Source organism: Athene noctua, chromosome 1 (genome assembly GCF_965140245.1).
Source record: "Athene noctua chromosome 1, bAthNoc1.hap1.1, whole genome shotgun sequence".
NCBI lineage: Eukaryota > Metazoa > Chordata > Aves > Strigiformes > Strigidae > Athene > Athene noctua.
Genome location: NC_134037.1, coordinates 193,771,304 through 193,787,224, shown reverse-complemented (window position 1 = coordinate 193,787,224; position 15,921 = coordinate 193,771,304). Strand labels below are relative to the sequence as shown.

Below are 15,921 nucleotides of genomic sequence, written 5' to 3'. Positions count from 1 at the left end.
TGTCAAGAAATAAAATAATGAAATGAAATAGAGATGGGATGGTGAGGTCAGCTTCTGGATAGAAACCTTGAGCCAAGGAGGGTGGTGCAAGTGTCGGACTGGTGAGCATTGCTCAAAACCACTGTTAGAAACATTGTGTGAAATGGGTAAATCATGGAACAACTTAATGCACACACATTACTGTTTTGCAAAGCAAGACATCATCTACCTGCTTCTTTACTGATCTACATATCCCCACAGTCAGTCTTGCTACAGTTTCTTATTATGCTGGTTTTGGCTGGGATAGAGTTAATTTTCTTCATAGTAGTTGGTATGGGGCCATGGTTTGGATTTGTGCTGGAAATAGTGTGGGTAACACAGGTATGTTTTCGTTATTGCTGAGCAGTGCTTACAAAGAGTCGAGGCCTTTTCTGCTTCTCACACCACCCCACCAGCGAGCAGGCTGGGGGTGCACAAGAAGTTGGGAGGGGACACAGCCGGGACAGCTGACTCCAGCTAACTAGATGATGTCGTGCTCAGCCATGAAAGCTGGAGGAAGAAGGCGGCATTTGTCTTCCCAAATCACTGTTACGTGTGATGGAGCCCTGCTTCCCTGGAGATGGCTGAGCACCTGCCTGCCCATGGGAAGCGGTGAATGAATTCCTTGTTTTGCTTTGCTTGTGTGTGTGACTTTTGCTTTACCCATTAAACTGTCTTTGTCTCAACCCACGGGTTTTCTCACTTTCACCCTTCCAATATGCTCCCCTGTCCTGCCTAAGGGGAGTGAGCGAGTTGTGGCCAGGGTTAAACCACAACACTTATCTATGATGGGAGATAAGGGGAGGGTTCTGCAGAGATGTTGGAGGGGCTAGGATGCAGGCGTTACCTCCGTAGTCCAGGGGTATCCTTTATCCTATCCTTCACAGATGGCTTTGGGATTCTGAGAAACGAAGGTCCTCACCTCCAGGGTGAGGTCCTTCCCATCACCATGAGCTGGAATCCTTTAGTCATGACTTACTTAAGCATGACTATGCAGTATACGATATAAACTACATATCTTAAGAAAGTTAATACAATTTCATACTATTAAGAAAATCAATACAACTTCATACTATAAAGACCGGTTGGTACAACAGTTAAGGTATGAGATTTTCCTAATGCAGGCTAAAAGACTGTCATCTGGGGGTTCAAGGCCTAGCAGGAGGGAGGCAAACACCAAAATACCCTCAGCTGTCCAGCTGCAATCCAGAAAGCAGCTGGACACGGGCACCTCCCCGTTCGACTGACAGGCTCTCCGCTCGTCCGAACGGTTTGTTTACAGCTGTGACTAAAATAAACGTTGTCTATTTTTTTTTTTTTTTTTACTCCTGTTATTCCTGCGGAGCAAGTTGGATTCCTTTCTGACTCACGCATGATTAACTAACTTCCAGCTGCATTATCTTTATTGTTGCTGCCGATGCACAAGCCAGCGCTCAGCACGACTCGCGGATCCCAAGCTGAGCTGGCGAGGCTGCCACTTGCAGAAAAGGATTTTTTCCGAGAGTTGTGGGGTTTGGGAGATTTTTATTATTATTATTATTTTATTTTTATTTAAGAGAGAACACGTGCTTGCTTTCTCGGGGACCAGGGAAATACAACCAAACAATAACCGATAACATCCCCCGACGCACCCCGTGCGGAGGGGCCGCGCCCGGTAGCCGAGGGGGGGTCCCGGCGGCGGGACCGGCGGCAGCCGAGCCGCGGCCGCCCCGGCGGGAGGGGCGGGCAGCCCCGGCGAGGAAGCGGTTAAGGCCGGGCACCAGGAAACGGGAAGGAAGAGGCTGAGCCCAGCAGGAGCCGCACAGCGGAAGCCCCCGCGCCCCGCCCCGCTCCCGCGGCCGCCGCCGGTGGGCCGGGCTCACGTGCGGGCGGGGCGGCGCGGCGGCGGGCACGTGCAGCACCGGCACCTGGCGGCGGCGGCAGCGGCGGCCGGGCGGGCCCGGAGGGCGGGCGGACGGACGGGAGGGAGGGAAGTAGCGCTCTCTCCGCGCCGCCGCCCCGGGGGAGGGCGGCCGGAGGCGGCTTACACAACCGGCCGCCCCTAACACAAACCGGGAGCCGGGCCCGCGGGGGCGGTGCGAGCCTCCCCCCGTCTCTTCCCCTTCCTCCGCCATCCTCGTGTCGTCCCCCAACGGCCCCCAGCGCCCGCCCGGGAGCCGCCCCCCTGCTGCAGCGATGTGACCCGCCCTCTCCCTCCCTCCCTCCCTCCCTCCCTTCCGTCGCCGTCCCCTCCCAGGAAGGAGCCGGAGTCGGCAGCGCCGCGGGCCCGGCATGGAGTAGGGCGGCCCGGGGCCGGCGGCGCCGCGCGGGCATGGAGCTGGGCCCGGGGCCCTGCGCGCTGCCCCCCGCCGCCGGGGCCGGGGCCGGGGCCGCTGCCGGGGCGGCGGCGGCGGCGGGTGGACCCTGCGCGGAGATGCTGCAGGTGGCGGAGGAGGCCTTCCGCGGCGGCAACTTCGAGCTGGCGGCCGAGATCTACGGCTCGGAGCTGGCGGGGCTGCCGCAGCCCGAGCGGGGCCTGTGCCTCCGCCGCGCCGACGCGCTGGCGCGGGCCGGCCGCATGGCCGAGGCGCTGGACGCCTACGGCGCGGCGGCGCGGCTGGCGCGGCTGCGGCCCGAGGAGCTGCGGGAGCTGACCGAGAGCTTCGCCCTCAGCATCCGCGACAAGGAGCTGCGCCTCCCGCCCTGGGGGAGCGGCGGACCCGGCGGCGCGGCGGAGGGCGAGGGGCTGGGCGACCCGGCGTGCTGCCGCCCGCCCGAGCTCTTCGCCTGCCCGCTGTGCCGGCGGCTGCTGTGCGAGCCGGTGACCCTGCACTGCGGGCACACCCACTGCCGCCGCTGCGCCGAGCCCGGCGACTGCGGCCGCTGCCACCGCCCGCGCCGCCCCGCCGAGACGACCCCGGCCGCCGCCGCCTCGCCGCCATCGCCCGCCGCCGCCGCCCCCCCCTCCCGCCTGCGGGTCAACGTGGTGCTGGGCAACCTGCTGCACAAGTGGTTCGGCGCCGAGAGCCGGGCGCGGCGGCTCCGCGCCGAGGGGGACGCGCTGCGGGAGCGCCAGGAGCTGCCGGCCGCCCTGGAGAAGTACAACCAGGCCCTGGAGATGGGTGAGTGGCGGGAGGGGGCGGCGGGGGGAACACCGGCGCCCGGGCTGCTGTGTGTGCCCGTGTCCTTCCCCCCCTCCCCAGCAGCCGGGCGGGGAGGAGATTTGTGGTGAATGGTGGGAGAGGGCACCTGGGGGAAGTTTTGAGAATGAATCCTCCCCGCGGGTCTCCTCACCCCGCCCCGCCTCCCCCAAGTGAATGGCTATTTTTGTTCCGCTGTTATTTTTGTCCTTGCTCAGAAGGTGCCTGGCGTTTAGCTGCCTGCAGTCGATGACTCATTATGCAGTATTTCTAGAAATCCCGCTTTCCTATTTGTGGGGAAACCATCTTTTAGGAGAGGATACGCAGTAGTGGTCGTGTAAAGCCCTACCGCGGCTTCGTGGAAGAAACTAGCGTGTGGATCGGGTTCGTTCAGCTATGCAGTTGTGTCCTCAGCAAAACATAGCCTTTGGAAACGCTTGAGGAAATAACAGTAGACACAAAGGCTCGGAAAAATTCCTTTATCTTAGGCTGCGCAAAAATATGAAAGATAAATCTGCGTTTTGACTTGCAGAGATCGTCCGCCCGCGTTTTGAGTGTAACCTCTTTATAGGCATGCGGTATTTCTATGTGTAAAGTATTCCCTGAAGAGCCTGGGTTTAAATAAAAAATGGCACCGTCTGCTTTCCTCCTCTGCCAAACCGATGGCAGCCTTAGTTTATCAAAACTAGGTTGTTTTCAGTCTCTGCGCCGAGTAGTAGGTGGATCCCGCTCGCTCGGTTGTAGACTTATAGTAATGCTTGTGTGTGTGCGTGCGTGCTCCCTGCTTGTTTGCTCTGCAAGGGGTGGGGGTGGTACGACACCATGAGTATCTAAAACGCCTGGAGAGAGGCACGGGGCTGGGAAGAGCAGGGGTCTCAGCAAATCCCTCAGGATCTGCCGCTCAGGCTGAGCGTGATAGATGTCCGGTTTAATTGAGGAGGAAGGGGGGAGTTAATGTCTCTGTGTTGAGGCGAAATCCTGCGGGTAAATCTCTTCGGAAGACAAATGTAGTGAAAACTGTTGCCTTTCCTCTGGCGAAGAGCTCCTTCCCCACTTAGAGTAAAACTGCCTTCCGTGTTCCTAGTGTTTACATCTAGAGATAAACGGCTCTGATTTTACTTTTTTTTTTAAAAAATATATTATTTTGCTGGCTGCTGTGGAGAGAAACACACCATTATGCGGGTGCCTGCCTCGCTTTCATTTTTTGCCGTGGCTGCATGATAGGCGTCTGAGATACAAGAGTTTGGGATAGCAGAGCATACTGTCGCCTCACAGCTGATGCTGGCTGCGGAAACCATTAGTTCTGCTATTCATTCCACTTTTCAAGCTAGATGTGACAAGTTTTCAGCCCTGGCCGAGTCTCCCTGTAAAACTATTATACGGTTTAGCTGAAGTAATCTCTATTAAAGTAGGGCAGGACAGAGAGCTCAAGAAGGAAGGTGAAGCAGAGGGAGGGGAGAGGCTTGATGTAGGTCACTGGTGGATGCAGTGAGTTTTCATTAGTGGAGCCTCTTAATGTTTCCAGTTCACGGTCCCACTGCTGGGGAAAACAGCATCTCGTTGATGAAATAAGTGCTTGACATAATTTTTTGAGAGAATTGTTTCTCACCGTTGCCTGTGCTTCCTGCTGTGTCTGCACAGGGGTGAGAGGAGAGGGAAGACTGTTGTGTGCCACTAGTGCTCTCGCACAGCCCGTCCTTCCCCCTCTCGTCCCTGGAGCACATACCGCCAGCTGTAGCTGCCGTGCATCAGGGTCTCGAGATAACTCCCTTGTAGTGTCGTTATTTCTGTATTCTGTGGTTTCCCAAGCATGCCGGGAATTTGTTCAGAAACTCCTCATTCTGTCAGTAATGCTAAAATTGCTTAATAAGACTTCAAAAAAAATTCTAATTAAAAATAATAGCAGGTATCTTGCTAGCTTTTGAAATCCTAAAACCATAGGCTAACATGCTCTAACTTCCCAGTAGCGGATCCAAATTCCTGTTGCTGAAGGGCAGCCCACCCCCCCAGCCTTTTTCCCTGTTTCATGTGTGCCAGTGCCATTTCTCAGAGGTTCAAACTGCTGTCTGAGCCTCGTGTTCTGAAACTCTTTAACTACACGCTCATCAGGTACTGCCTTTTGGCTGGCTGGAGTTGCCTTGCTTTCCAGCCAAGCATCGCAGTAAATAGGAGGGAAAAAAGAAAAACAGGTTTTCTAACTGGTCAGTACTTCTTAAGCATTTCAAGTTGCCCATATGCTAACACTTACCAGCCGCTGTCAGGTATTTAAGACTTTTAATGTGTGAGAAAATAAGTGCTTTTTTTAGCATCCAAGTGTTACGTATTGCTGTTGAGAGTCAAGGGCTTGGGTATCCTTTTAATCTCTTTAGAGACTGAAGGCACATGAACACATTGATTATACAATTGCTGTATAAAGTTAGGTAAGACTCCAGTCTTCTTGGCACAATGCATGGTTCAGTGTTTTTTTTTTTTACTGGTGTTTCTTGTGGAGTACTTCCCTGCTCCATCTGCAACAACTGGCTCTGTGATGTAATCCAGTTACCAATCGCTTCTCTCTTTCTGGTTGTGACATTCTGTCTTTTGATTTGCATTTTAGTTCTCGAGGTGCTTCAAGTCTAAACTATGAAATGCTTCTGTCATGTAGCCAGCACACTTATTTCCAGTACAGTCTAGAATATCTGCTCCTAATTTCAGGTCTCAAAAGAGGTCTGCATGCTTTCAAGTTGTCAGCTTTTTCCAGTTGAACTAGTTAGTCTTGCAAAAGCTTACTCTTAGCAACTATGTTCATCTTTTTGTCCTTAACAGTGCCACTATCGCTCTCATGTTTGCTCTGATAGTCTTGCTATGGATTCAACTGTGGTTGTGTGGGGTTTTTTGTTCTTTTTAAGAAAATCAGCTTTACTGTTTGATCCTTCTTGTCCTCTTGAGATGCCCACAGGTTGGTTGGTGGTCTCTGCTGTTTTAAACCAAGTTGCTGGCTTTCTTGCTGCCTTAGACAGTGGAATAGATCCCTCATTATTGCAAGGTATCTAATTACCACAGCTTCAAAGCAAGCACATGTCAGGCTGCTTGAAAGGAAACATTTGTTTCCAGCTGGATCACTCTTTGTGCCAAGCTTTATGCTGTTCAGCCATCATTAATACAAAGGACTGTCCAAATTTTGCTTTCAGGGCAGTTCCCTACATAGATGAAATTCAGTGAGCTGGGGTGTCAGAGGTGGGCTTCCTTTCTGCCATCTCTTCTAATTGGTCTTCTGATTTCTGAACTCTTAGGTCAATTAAACTGAAATATATTATCATACATGGTGCAGGGCTGGGGTTTTTGTTCATTTGTTTGGGTTTGGGGCTTTTTCATGCAGCAGATACTTTCTACACCCTTTTTCCTCTCACTGGTTGCTCTTTGGGGATGCTCTCTGGGACGAACTGTGCGGGGGAGGGCTACAGTTTTTTCTGTGTATCCAGGCTTACAGACTCTTTAAGCTGTGTGCCTGAAACTAAAGGAAGCTAGATTTCAGTGGCAAATTAATATGGGTGTTTGGATGATGTGCTTTTGGGAGTGTTTTAGTAGTTTGTTGGGATTTTTTTTCTTTCTAGAAAGCAATTCACAGTTATGGAGGTAGCAGGCAGATGTTGCTTTGTAGGGAGGATAATAGGGCTTTTCCAAAGTAACATGCGTGACTTTAAACATCCAAAGACTGTATCATTGTGGGGGTATGACAATGAAGTTTACTCTTAGGGAACAATATTTATCAAAAAATACTGTCTTATGCAGGTCAAATAGGAGCATATTGTATACTTTGTGCTAGTCTCCTGGTTTTAAAATTAGATACTATACAGCTCTGAAGGAGACTGAACTCTCCTCAGGGGGAGGGCATGCTTGTAAGCAAACAGTGTAAGAGGGTTTGGGTGGCAGTGGCTCATGCCTTCAGACAGCATTTCTCTGTGTTCTACTTTGTAGTGAGAGCCTGTTAGCATCCTTCCTCCTTTCCTGTGGACAAGCCTGAAGATGCCTGCCCGGAGATACAAAGCCCAGTGGTGCTGTCCTCTGGCTCCTGTTGCTGCTGCCGTTGCTGTAATGGTGCTGGTTCCTGAGCTGTGTTGGCAGCTCTAGGTCTTGGGTGGTCTCTCGAGCCTGCAGGTGGGGCTGCAGCTCTGCTGGGAAGAGCCATGCTCCCCTATTGACTCTAATCCCAAATGAGCTGTTTCAGGTGGGGAGGGGTGGCCATGCCCTGGCTCCTGCAGTGAGATAAAGCATGTGCTCGTGTGCCTGCTGTGTGCTGTGCAGTCGTGTCTGGCTTCCAACAGAGTGGCACACATCGTATCTGGACACCAGCGTTCCAGGACACACCCTGTTTCTGTGTGAGGTATGTTGGCTCCAGTGTGTACCTGCCCACCGCTGCAGTCTGCTGAGCCTGTGAAGCATCGCTGTCTCCGGAGAGCAGTAAAATCCACAGCAATCCCTCAGAATGGTTGTGTTTACTTCTGGTGTGATGAGCTCTTTCTGATCAGAAATAGGTTTCCCCTGGGATTGGGGATAGCTGGTGCACATAGCTGTTCAAATTGCCCATTTTTATTTTTTTCTCCCCCCAAGGGGTTCAGAAAAAATCTGTAGGAGATAAAGCTCAGCTATATCAGAGTTTTAAAAACATAGTGGAGTTAAGAATGGATATATGTGCAAATGGGCCCTTTTCTTCCCAAGCCCTCTGTATGAATCTCTGTTTCCATTGAGTGAAGAACAATGTGGAAAAGGCCCAAGAGAGGAGGTTAGTTTGTATCAAGCCCTACATAGTGTCAGAGGTAGTGTGCTGCAGGGCAGGCAAGAGTGATGCTGCTGCCTGGGTGCTGGAGATGCTCTGTGTTGCATCTCCTGGGGTGGAGAGCCATGTGCTGACCTCCAACCCACAGGGTGGTGTTTGCAGCCTTGCAAGAAACAAAACGTAGGAGCTTTCCTATGGAAAGAGTAGGATCTGCCTCTCTTGGCCAGACCTAGGAGGGAGATTTCTCCCTCTCATCCCAGTGAAGATTCACTATAAATTGACCTGAACCAAAAGAAAGCTTAATGTGGCCACTCAGCACTAGTTTATTTTGTGGTCAAGCAATTAATGGAAATTTATCCGGCGCCTTCCAAATTCTCCCTTCATAAGAATTAAGGGGGCAGGGCAGGCCAGGATTCAATAGAAAGAAGCTGTAAAGGGAGTGTTGGGTGTGTGAGGACAAGGTCTCAGACCAAAATACGCCTGTTCTCAAGCAGACGGAGCTTCTTGAGATGGTGTCGGTGCTGGTTCTTGCTCCCCAGCCTTGCTCACTGCACCATTCAAGGTAGTTTGTGCTGGGGGTTCATGTGCTCAGGGTCACCATACCCCCAGTGCCCTCCCATGCCAAGCATTGAGTTTGTGTGGTGAGGGGTTTTGTGCTGCGTCTGTGCTTCTGAGGCTGTGGTCACTGCTTTGCTCGGGTAGCAAGTGGGATGGTTTGACCCCAGTATAGATTATCTGTAAGCTGTCATGGCTGCCTTGTCCTATCCCATCTCTTCTGGTCTATACAGACAGTTGTTTACATCCTTGTCCTTAGAAACAAATTCAGTTACACTACTTTTGGCATCCTGACTAGGTAGATGGGTAGTTGATGTATATCTTTGGCTTTTCTTTCCTTTCTACCTTCTCCCTACACTGGTAACTCTCAAATAGGTAAAAAAACCTAGCAGTGTTGCACATAGGAAATAAGTGAGTCTTGCTGCATCTCTTGACCTTCCATACTGGCTTTCAAGCTGTTAAAGCTACAGACCTTCAGTGCAAGTTGATTCAAGAGCAATGGTTGTGCATTTTCCTGCTATGTAAATGCCAGCTTGTGGGGTTGCACTGTTTCCTGGAGAGCATGGCATGGGTAAACTTCCAACCAAGTGTTCTTGGGAGTTCAGCTGAGTGTTATAGTCACGAATAAGATAGCTATGGGCAGGCATTTTGCTATGCCCCAAAAATTATTTGCTGGGGCATTTTCCTTTCAAGCCTGCTTCTGAGTTGTTTCAGATAAAGTGGAAGACAATGATCAGAGTTTCTTGGTGAGGTGGTGGGACATCCTATTGGTGCTCTCCTACTGCAGACCTGATGGTTGAAGGGTTTCTATGTTAGTCACGGGTCAAGGTCAGAAGCGGCAAAGAAGAGCGTCTGCCAAGGGAAGCTGCTAAACTCTCTTTGGAAGGCCATGCTTAAATTTTTATAGAGATGTCTAATGCTATAGTGTGAGTTTTATTAATCTTGCTGTTGTTTTCTAAGGATTTTTGCTCCTTAGTAATGCACTTGCACTGAAGTTACATCATTGAAATAAAACCACTAGAGAGCATCCACATGCACCTATATGTGAATTATGTGTGTTAAGTACACTTTAATGGTCTCTTCTTTTTTGTACACTATTTCTAGAAGATTGCTATTAGAAGATAAGGTCATTTGTCTTTTTCTGATGTGGTCAAAAAGTCTTCCTTCTTCACAGGGTCTTGGGAACACTTTCAAGTTTCCAGTAGTAAAGAAGTAAGTCTTTGATGTTGTACCAGCCATTAAAAAAAAGCCACAGTAGACAGCTGTCATGACTCCTGGAACAGAAAATGGTTCAGTCATTTTAATAATTTATCAGAAGAATATTTAATTTTGTAGCTCCTAAAGGAAGGTGTGACTTCTAAGTAGAGAATGAGAGGTAGTCTTTCTGAAATTACATGCTACAAAAAATAGTAGATGCTTGCTGCTTAGAGGATTTGTGCTAAAAAAGGAACTTCGTCATCCTTCTGTAAAAGCACCTCTTGGAATCTGCTTGAAGTGTGTCTCCAAAACCTCTTTGTTCTGTTTTATAGGGATACAAAAATGTGTAAAAGTAGGAGTCAAGGTTACCTAGAGACTTTTGCAATAGTCTGAGTGTTATTTTTAAACTTAAAATGTTTTTCAGACTTCTGTCCCTCAGCCCCCTCTTTTTTGCTGAGGTAGAGCTTGAAAAATAGTAGTGAACACTTCATATATGACACCACTGGAAATGTGTCAGGTACTTTGGAGTGAGAGCTTGTATTACTCCTGATTTGTAAACAGCTTGCAGTTGAAATCTTAGGTCCTATTGTTGAATCTCAGGAAGTTTTGCCTGCTTGCCAGGGGTCCTCTGAAGGCAGAGGCTTTGCAGGGCTGCAAGACTAGGGCTGTGGTGTACAGGAGGCTTATCCATCGCAGGCACGAAGGGGAGGAGGCATGCTGTACCGTAGACAGTTTTTGGGAGTGGGTGTGTAGTTAGCATTGCTCATGTAGGTTACAGTTATGTACCACTTAAGGTGAGTATTCTCCACCTCCCAAGTATGTAACCCAGATGTAATTTCCTATAAATAAGTGAACTACTTCAGCAATCGTAGAGAAGAACTATACCTACATATCAGAAAGTCTGAAGAATTTTTGAAGTCTCTTCAAACAGCATATTCTTTTTCTTTTGCAGTTATAAAGTATAACAGCATGTCTTTTGCTTTCGGAAGAAGACATTTATAGAACTGGCTTGTGCTTCCTAATCTTAAAATTAGTAGGATACTGCACCACTCCTTTTCTCTTCTACAAATATATTAAGTGGTTGGCTCTTTTTGAGGACAGAAGCAGTGAGGTAATAACTGAGAGACAAGAAGGTCCTTTTTGGAACATTCAGAGAGTCAGAAATTCTGGGCTGAAATAAGCTTTAACTGGAAAAAGAAGGTTGCAGACCTGAAGAATAACTGTTAGAAATGTAGCTTATGTACTGATTGTGACAAAGAGAGCAACTAGGTTATCGCTGGTGAAGTCATATTATGATAGACTATCTGGTTGTAAATTGATCTAGTTAAATATGATCATGGCAGACCTACTTGGCAGGTCTTGCCTGGCTGTGAAGTCTGTGTGATTGCAAGGAGACTCCAGGTTCATGTGCATCTAGCACAGCTCCCTGTTTCTATGGGGGTCAGGACTTTTCCTTGGGTGCTTTGGAGGTAGGGGTTTGACCTCATGGGGTGTTTTGGTTTGGTTTTGAAGCTTGCTTGTTATGTCTTCATACTTCAATCCATAGACATCTTTCTTTGGGACAGTCTCTGTACCTGCTGTTTGAGAGGATATTTCAGTTGTGACTAAGGCTTTGGTAGGAAACCTTACCCAAACCCCAGACTAAATGCTAGGAGAACTAGTAAGCATTGAAAATGAGTCACATTTGTGTACTTAATGGTTTTATTATTCTCGTGCCAAGCAGCCACAGATACTTGGGGTACGTCATCCAAAGCAGTGCCCAAATGTCCAAAGGGTAGAGTGGGAACTGAAAATGGAGGGAGAAGGTGCTGATTCATGCTATTTTATCTGGAAAGAGTAGCATGCATCTAGCAAAGTGTTGAAAGATTAGGGTTAGGAAGGAGGGAGTAGTGATCTAATATATTATACTTAGCTCTATGCTGGGACATTCTTGAATTGAGGACTTGCTATACCATGCAGTTCTTCACTTAATGGGTTTGTAAAGAAGGTTATCATTGGTTTTGCAGTTGTGGAAATTCAACTGAACTGTAGGTTATTGTAATCAGCCTGGCATGCTTCTGCCTCATGAGGTTAGAGGTGCAGCACAAAAGCAAAGACGCAAAGTTAGTTGCACCTTCTCTGTAGCGGCTTTTCTTCCAGGTAGCACATAACGTCCCATAATGGTGTTTTTTCTGAGTAATGATGGGAGTAGTGATTAGCTGTGCTTTGTGGTGATGACAGTCCAGCTTTAAATAACCTACAGAGCTTCCTAGCTGAGGTCTTACTGAGCCTGAAATAAAACTGCTGGGAATCTAAAGCATTTTGTCCAGCACACAGAAAAAAAATCTGTGTTCTTTAAGCCTGGGCTTTTGAACAGCAAAATACAGAAGCCTGGAGAGAAGTTAGTTCAGTCATAAAATTGTACGTTCTTAAGAATAGTCCAGCTCATCTGTTGCCAGTGTCTTTTCTTTCAGTCAAAGTGATAACATGAGGGAGTTTCTTGATGTCTTCCTGTCCCCAGACCAGAGAACACCTAGATAAACGTGCTGCAGGGCAAAAAGCAAGTGAGTGGATGTCCTGTATCTTTGGGTGGGAAGACAAGGGGAGAGCATTGCTGCTTCAGTTCTGCTAGTGAAGCGGTGGCTGTAATTTGTCCACCCCAGTTTAAATGAAGTCTGCTTTTTCATCTTGGTGTGCTGTGCAATTAGGTTGTGCGTAGAGGTGAAATCCCAGTCAGAAATGGATCAGCTCTGTAGCTGCTTAGTACAATGAGCCATACTGGGACTCTCTGCTGGTGTTTGAATTGGCTTGCCCATGGAGGTGACAGAAGACTTTGTTTTGGGGTGGCTTTTTGAAATTTGTAATGGGTGTTTCTGAAGAGAGAACATGCATATATGAAGTATTTTTTTCATGAAGATAAAATAAATAGAGCTTGATGGGAGACAGACTCCATCAGAGGAGTTTTTATTGTGCTGGCTGCGGGCAGTGTGAGTGTGGATGAGGAAGGAGGACTTTGCACACACAAACCAGCTGCTACCTGGTGGTGCAGGCTCCAAGTGGAGGATGGTGCTGCCCTGCACTGCTCCTCCTCGCTGCAGCCTGTTTCAAGAGCTCCTAAACTCATATGCTGCTATCTCTGCCAGTGTTGGTCAGCTGGGAAATGGGCATTACGTTTGCCTGCAGAGTACTGTTCACAAGGGCCTGCTTGGTAATCGCAGTGGAGGTGTGCTTTGTTGCAAGAGTGGGTTTACAGAGGAAGAGGCTTCTTTCCTTGCATCCTTTGTTTGCTAAAACCTCTTGCATGCTTCCATTGGGGTCTTAAGTTACTTCACCCCCTGAGACTGCCGGTGATGTAAATGCAGGGAGGAAAAGTCATGACATTCAGAAAATAGTATTTTTTTTAAAAAAAATCCAGTTATTAATCCAATTAAAGTGGACTGATAAGTGAGAAAACGTGGGCTTGTTGGTGCAAGACTGCCATCGTGTTCGTTGTCCCTCTTAATCAGTTTTAGGAAGCTGACCCTGGTTTTCATCTTTACTGTGGAATGAATTTTATTTGAATGTCCTTAATGTCTTTACCACTTTTGTTAATTATTTTATCTATCATGCTTCTTCCTCTATGCCACCCTCCATGCTACCCAACTAAACAACCCCTGTGCATCCATTTTTTGTGTGCAGACTTGTCGTGCTTGTGTGAAGTCTCGAGGAGAAAAACTAGCTTGCTATTCAGTTAATTACTAAATTTTGCTGATTTCTCACTGAAATGAAAATAAATGTTTCATATTATTTTTCAAGCTTATGAAAAGGCTTTCAATAATGAATTGTTCAGAATTGAATTCATAACATAACAAAGCAAGACAAATTTCTTTCTCTTTCCAGAGGCAGAAGTTTCTTTAAAATGTGGGAAAAATTTCCTCAGGCTTACTCTTACTAGCAAGACTGAAAGGTGTTTTTGTGATGACACTTTCAGTTCTGCTCATGCATTCAGGAAATATGCTTAGGATCGAAAAAGATTTGAATAAAACATGCTTTTCTAGGAAGAAATGTCAGATAAGGAGGATTAGGGAGTTCTAGCAACTTTAAACTTGGTTTTTGTCTGCTAAGTTCCTGCAAGAAGTCTCAGAGGTAGTTTATTACAGTAAAACTTTTATCATAGTCTGTGGTGAGTTCGGTGAATTCTCTAAATTGTTCTAATTGCCTTCCTGGCACAAGGAGGTTTGGAGGAGTCCTGTTGTCCTGTCAGCCTCCCCAGCTCAAGCAGCTTAACTGGTTTTAAAATTAATACTTCAGCATATCTGGAAAAGTAATTTTGGGTGTTAGCTTCTGCATAAGCAAAATTGCAATGTAACAAACATCTGCAGATGGGTGCAAAGGTGGTGTGAGTGAAAAGTTAACAACTTTGGAAAATCTAAGCTGACAACCACACTCAGGGTAGGCAATGCTTGGCGGTCCCAAGAAGGGTCCAGGAGGCAGAGAGCCACCAAGCCCCTTGGCTCTGGGTGCTGTTTGGGCCAGGGTTTGTCTGGTGCTGTGGGATTATGATGGGGAGGGAGGGACCTGCGTGGGAAGGCTCCCAGGACCTGTGGCTCTGAGGAAGTTTCTGTGTCCCGGCTGCCTGGAGCCACAGATCCTGGGAGCCTCAACAGTGGATCCCTGATGCTGACAAGGACATAAATTTTGCAGTGCAGCTGCAGGCTCCCAGAAGAGTTTGATTCAGGAAATGCCATCTGCTGGTATTGTGGAAACAGTAAAATTTTCTACGGTTTTCTTTTTTAATTTGGCCTGAAATAATAAGTCATTTCATAAAAGAAATTTTTTTTTCTTTAACCTCCAAAAGAAAGAATGAGTGCATTATTTTAAAACAAACTATTGGCTATTGTGTGACTTTCTGTTTTTCCAAATAAACTTGACAGTTATTATAGTATACTGGCATCTGGCAGCATTCACTAACTCTCTGTGTCCTCAAGCTCTCTCCATCCACCTTCTGTGACTAATTTTTTTTCACCATGGCACATGCGGTGGCATGGAACAACTCTTTCATGGTGCTTATAGAAACACTGTAGTTATTTAGGCTGTAGCTAGATGTTTACTTTTTCTTCCCACTTCCACACATACCCTAAATTGGAGTCAGCCAACTAATGTCATGGTTCCACTGATGGAAGATAATCCCTCTTGGGATGGTCCCACTGGCAGCAGGAGGCTAGGGATGAGGGGATGTGCGGGCTGGTGAGCTTTTGGGCTGTGGTGCCCTGTCTGAGTGGGGTGAACTTGAATGGAGGCGGCTGGGCACTGCTCCAGTTACAGTGTCTCGGCTAGCTGCTTCATCTCCCTATAGAAAACCTGTTATACTGTAGTCTCATAAATACTGCTCTCTTTAGCAAAGCTCTTGGTGGTTGGGTTTTTTCACCCCTTTTCTCATTTAACTAAACATGTCTTGCCAGTTTCTCATCAAGATGGGCCAAACCTCACAGTTTCTGGACTCGGTGAACAAGAGGTACAAGCCCTGAATACATGTAGCTTTTCCTGGTTTGCTTTGCGTTGATTTTTTCTTTTTCAGTATCTTGTTATTTTTCCTTCATTGTGAGAGCCTTCGGACTTTGCTTTGTGAGGACTTGCAGCCTTTGCCATGCTGTTGTGCTCTGCGGCAGCTTTCTTTTTTTTTCTTAAAACATTTGCGGTCGAGACGATCCTGAAAAGGCCGATGAAGGTGTTCTGAGTCTGCTGAATGTATGAACCATGCTGAATTGTGTGCTGAAAAGCACTGGGAAGCGTCAGCATGACTGAAATGTTCAGTTGTGAACAGAAGCAGGAAGCTGGCTTGCTTGTCCTCTAATCTCACACTGCTTCCTTTCCCCCGTGGTTCCAAAAAATACCCCACCCACCGCTCTGCCTGGCTGCTGAGGCACCTACCTCTACTTACTTCGTCTACTCCCTCAGCACACTCTGCAAATACCCTGCAGCGGGTACGATGATGGAATGCATTTCTTACCTGAAAAGCAGATTCGTGCCCAGCATGCAGTAAACCAATCCTAACACACTCAGGAGAGATACTTTATTTATTCAGGCTTGGGTGCTTGGTGGACTTTTCCACAAATCAAGCATATCAACAATAGGTTTTCATACTTCTTTTATACACAAAAATCAGAGGTTAATAATTTCCAAACCTGCCTGTCAGATACTGATTGGTTAGTGATTAACATATTATAATATGGTTTACATAATGCTTCTACTACTACGCATGCTCAGGGAACGGTCTTAACCTGGCTTAAAGGCAGGGCAGAGGGTCTTTTTGACTCG

General features: G+C 47.6%; 1 protein-coding gene across 1 annotated transcript in view; it reads left to right on the top strand.

Annotated features, from left to right (window-relative positions):
• Positions 1-2,329: 2,329 nt before the first annotated feature.
• The window catches only part of LONRF2 (LON peptidase N-terminal domain and ring finger 2), a 35,848-nt gene continuing 22,256 nt past the window's right edge, over positions 2,330-15,921 (top strand). The window contains exon 1 of the mRNA XM_074908751.1: positions 2,330-3,119. Within this exon, the coding sequence (XP_074764852.1) occupies positions 2,330-3,119 (790 nt within the window). The remainder of the gene's footprint in view (positions 3,120-15,921) is intronic.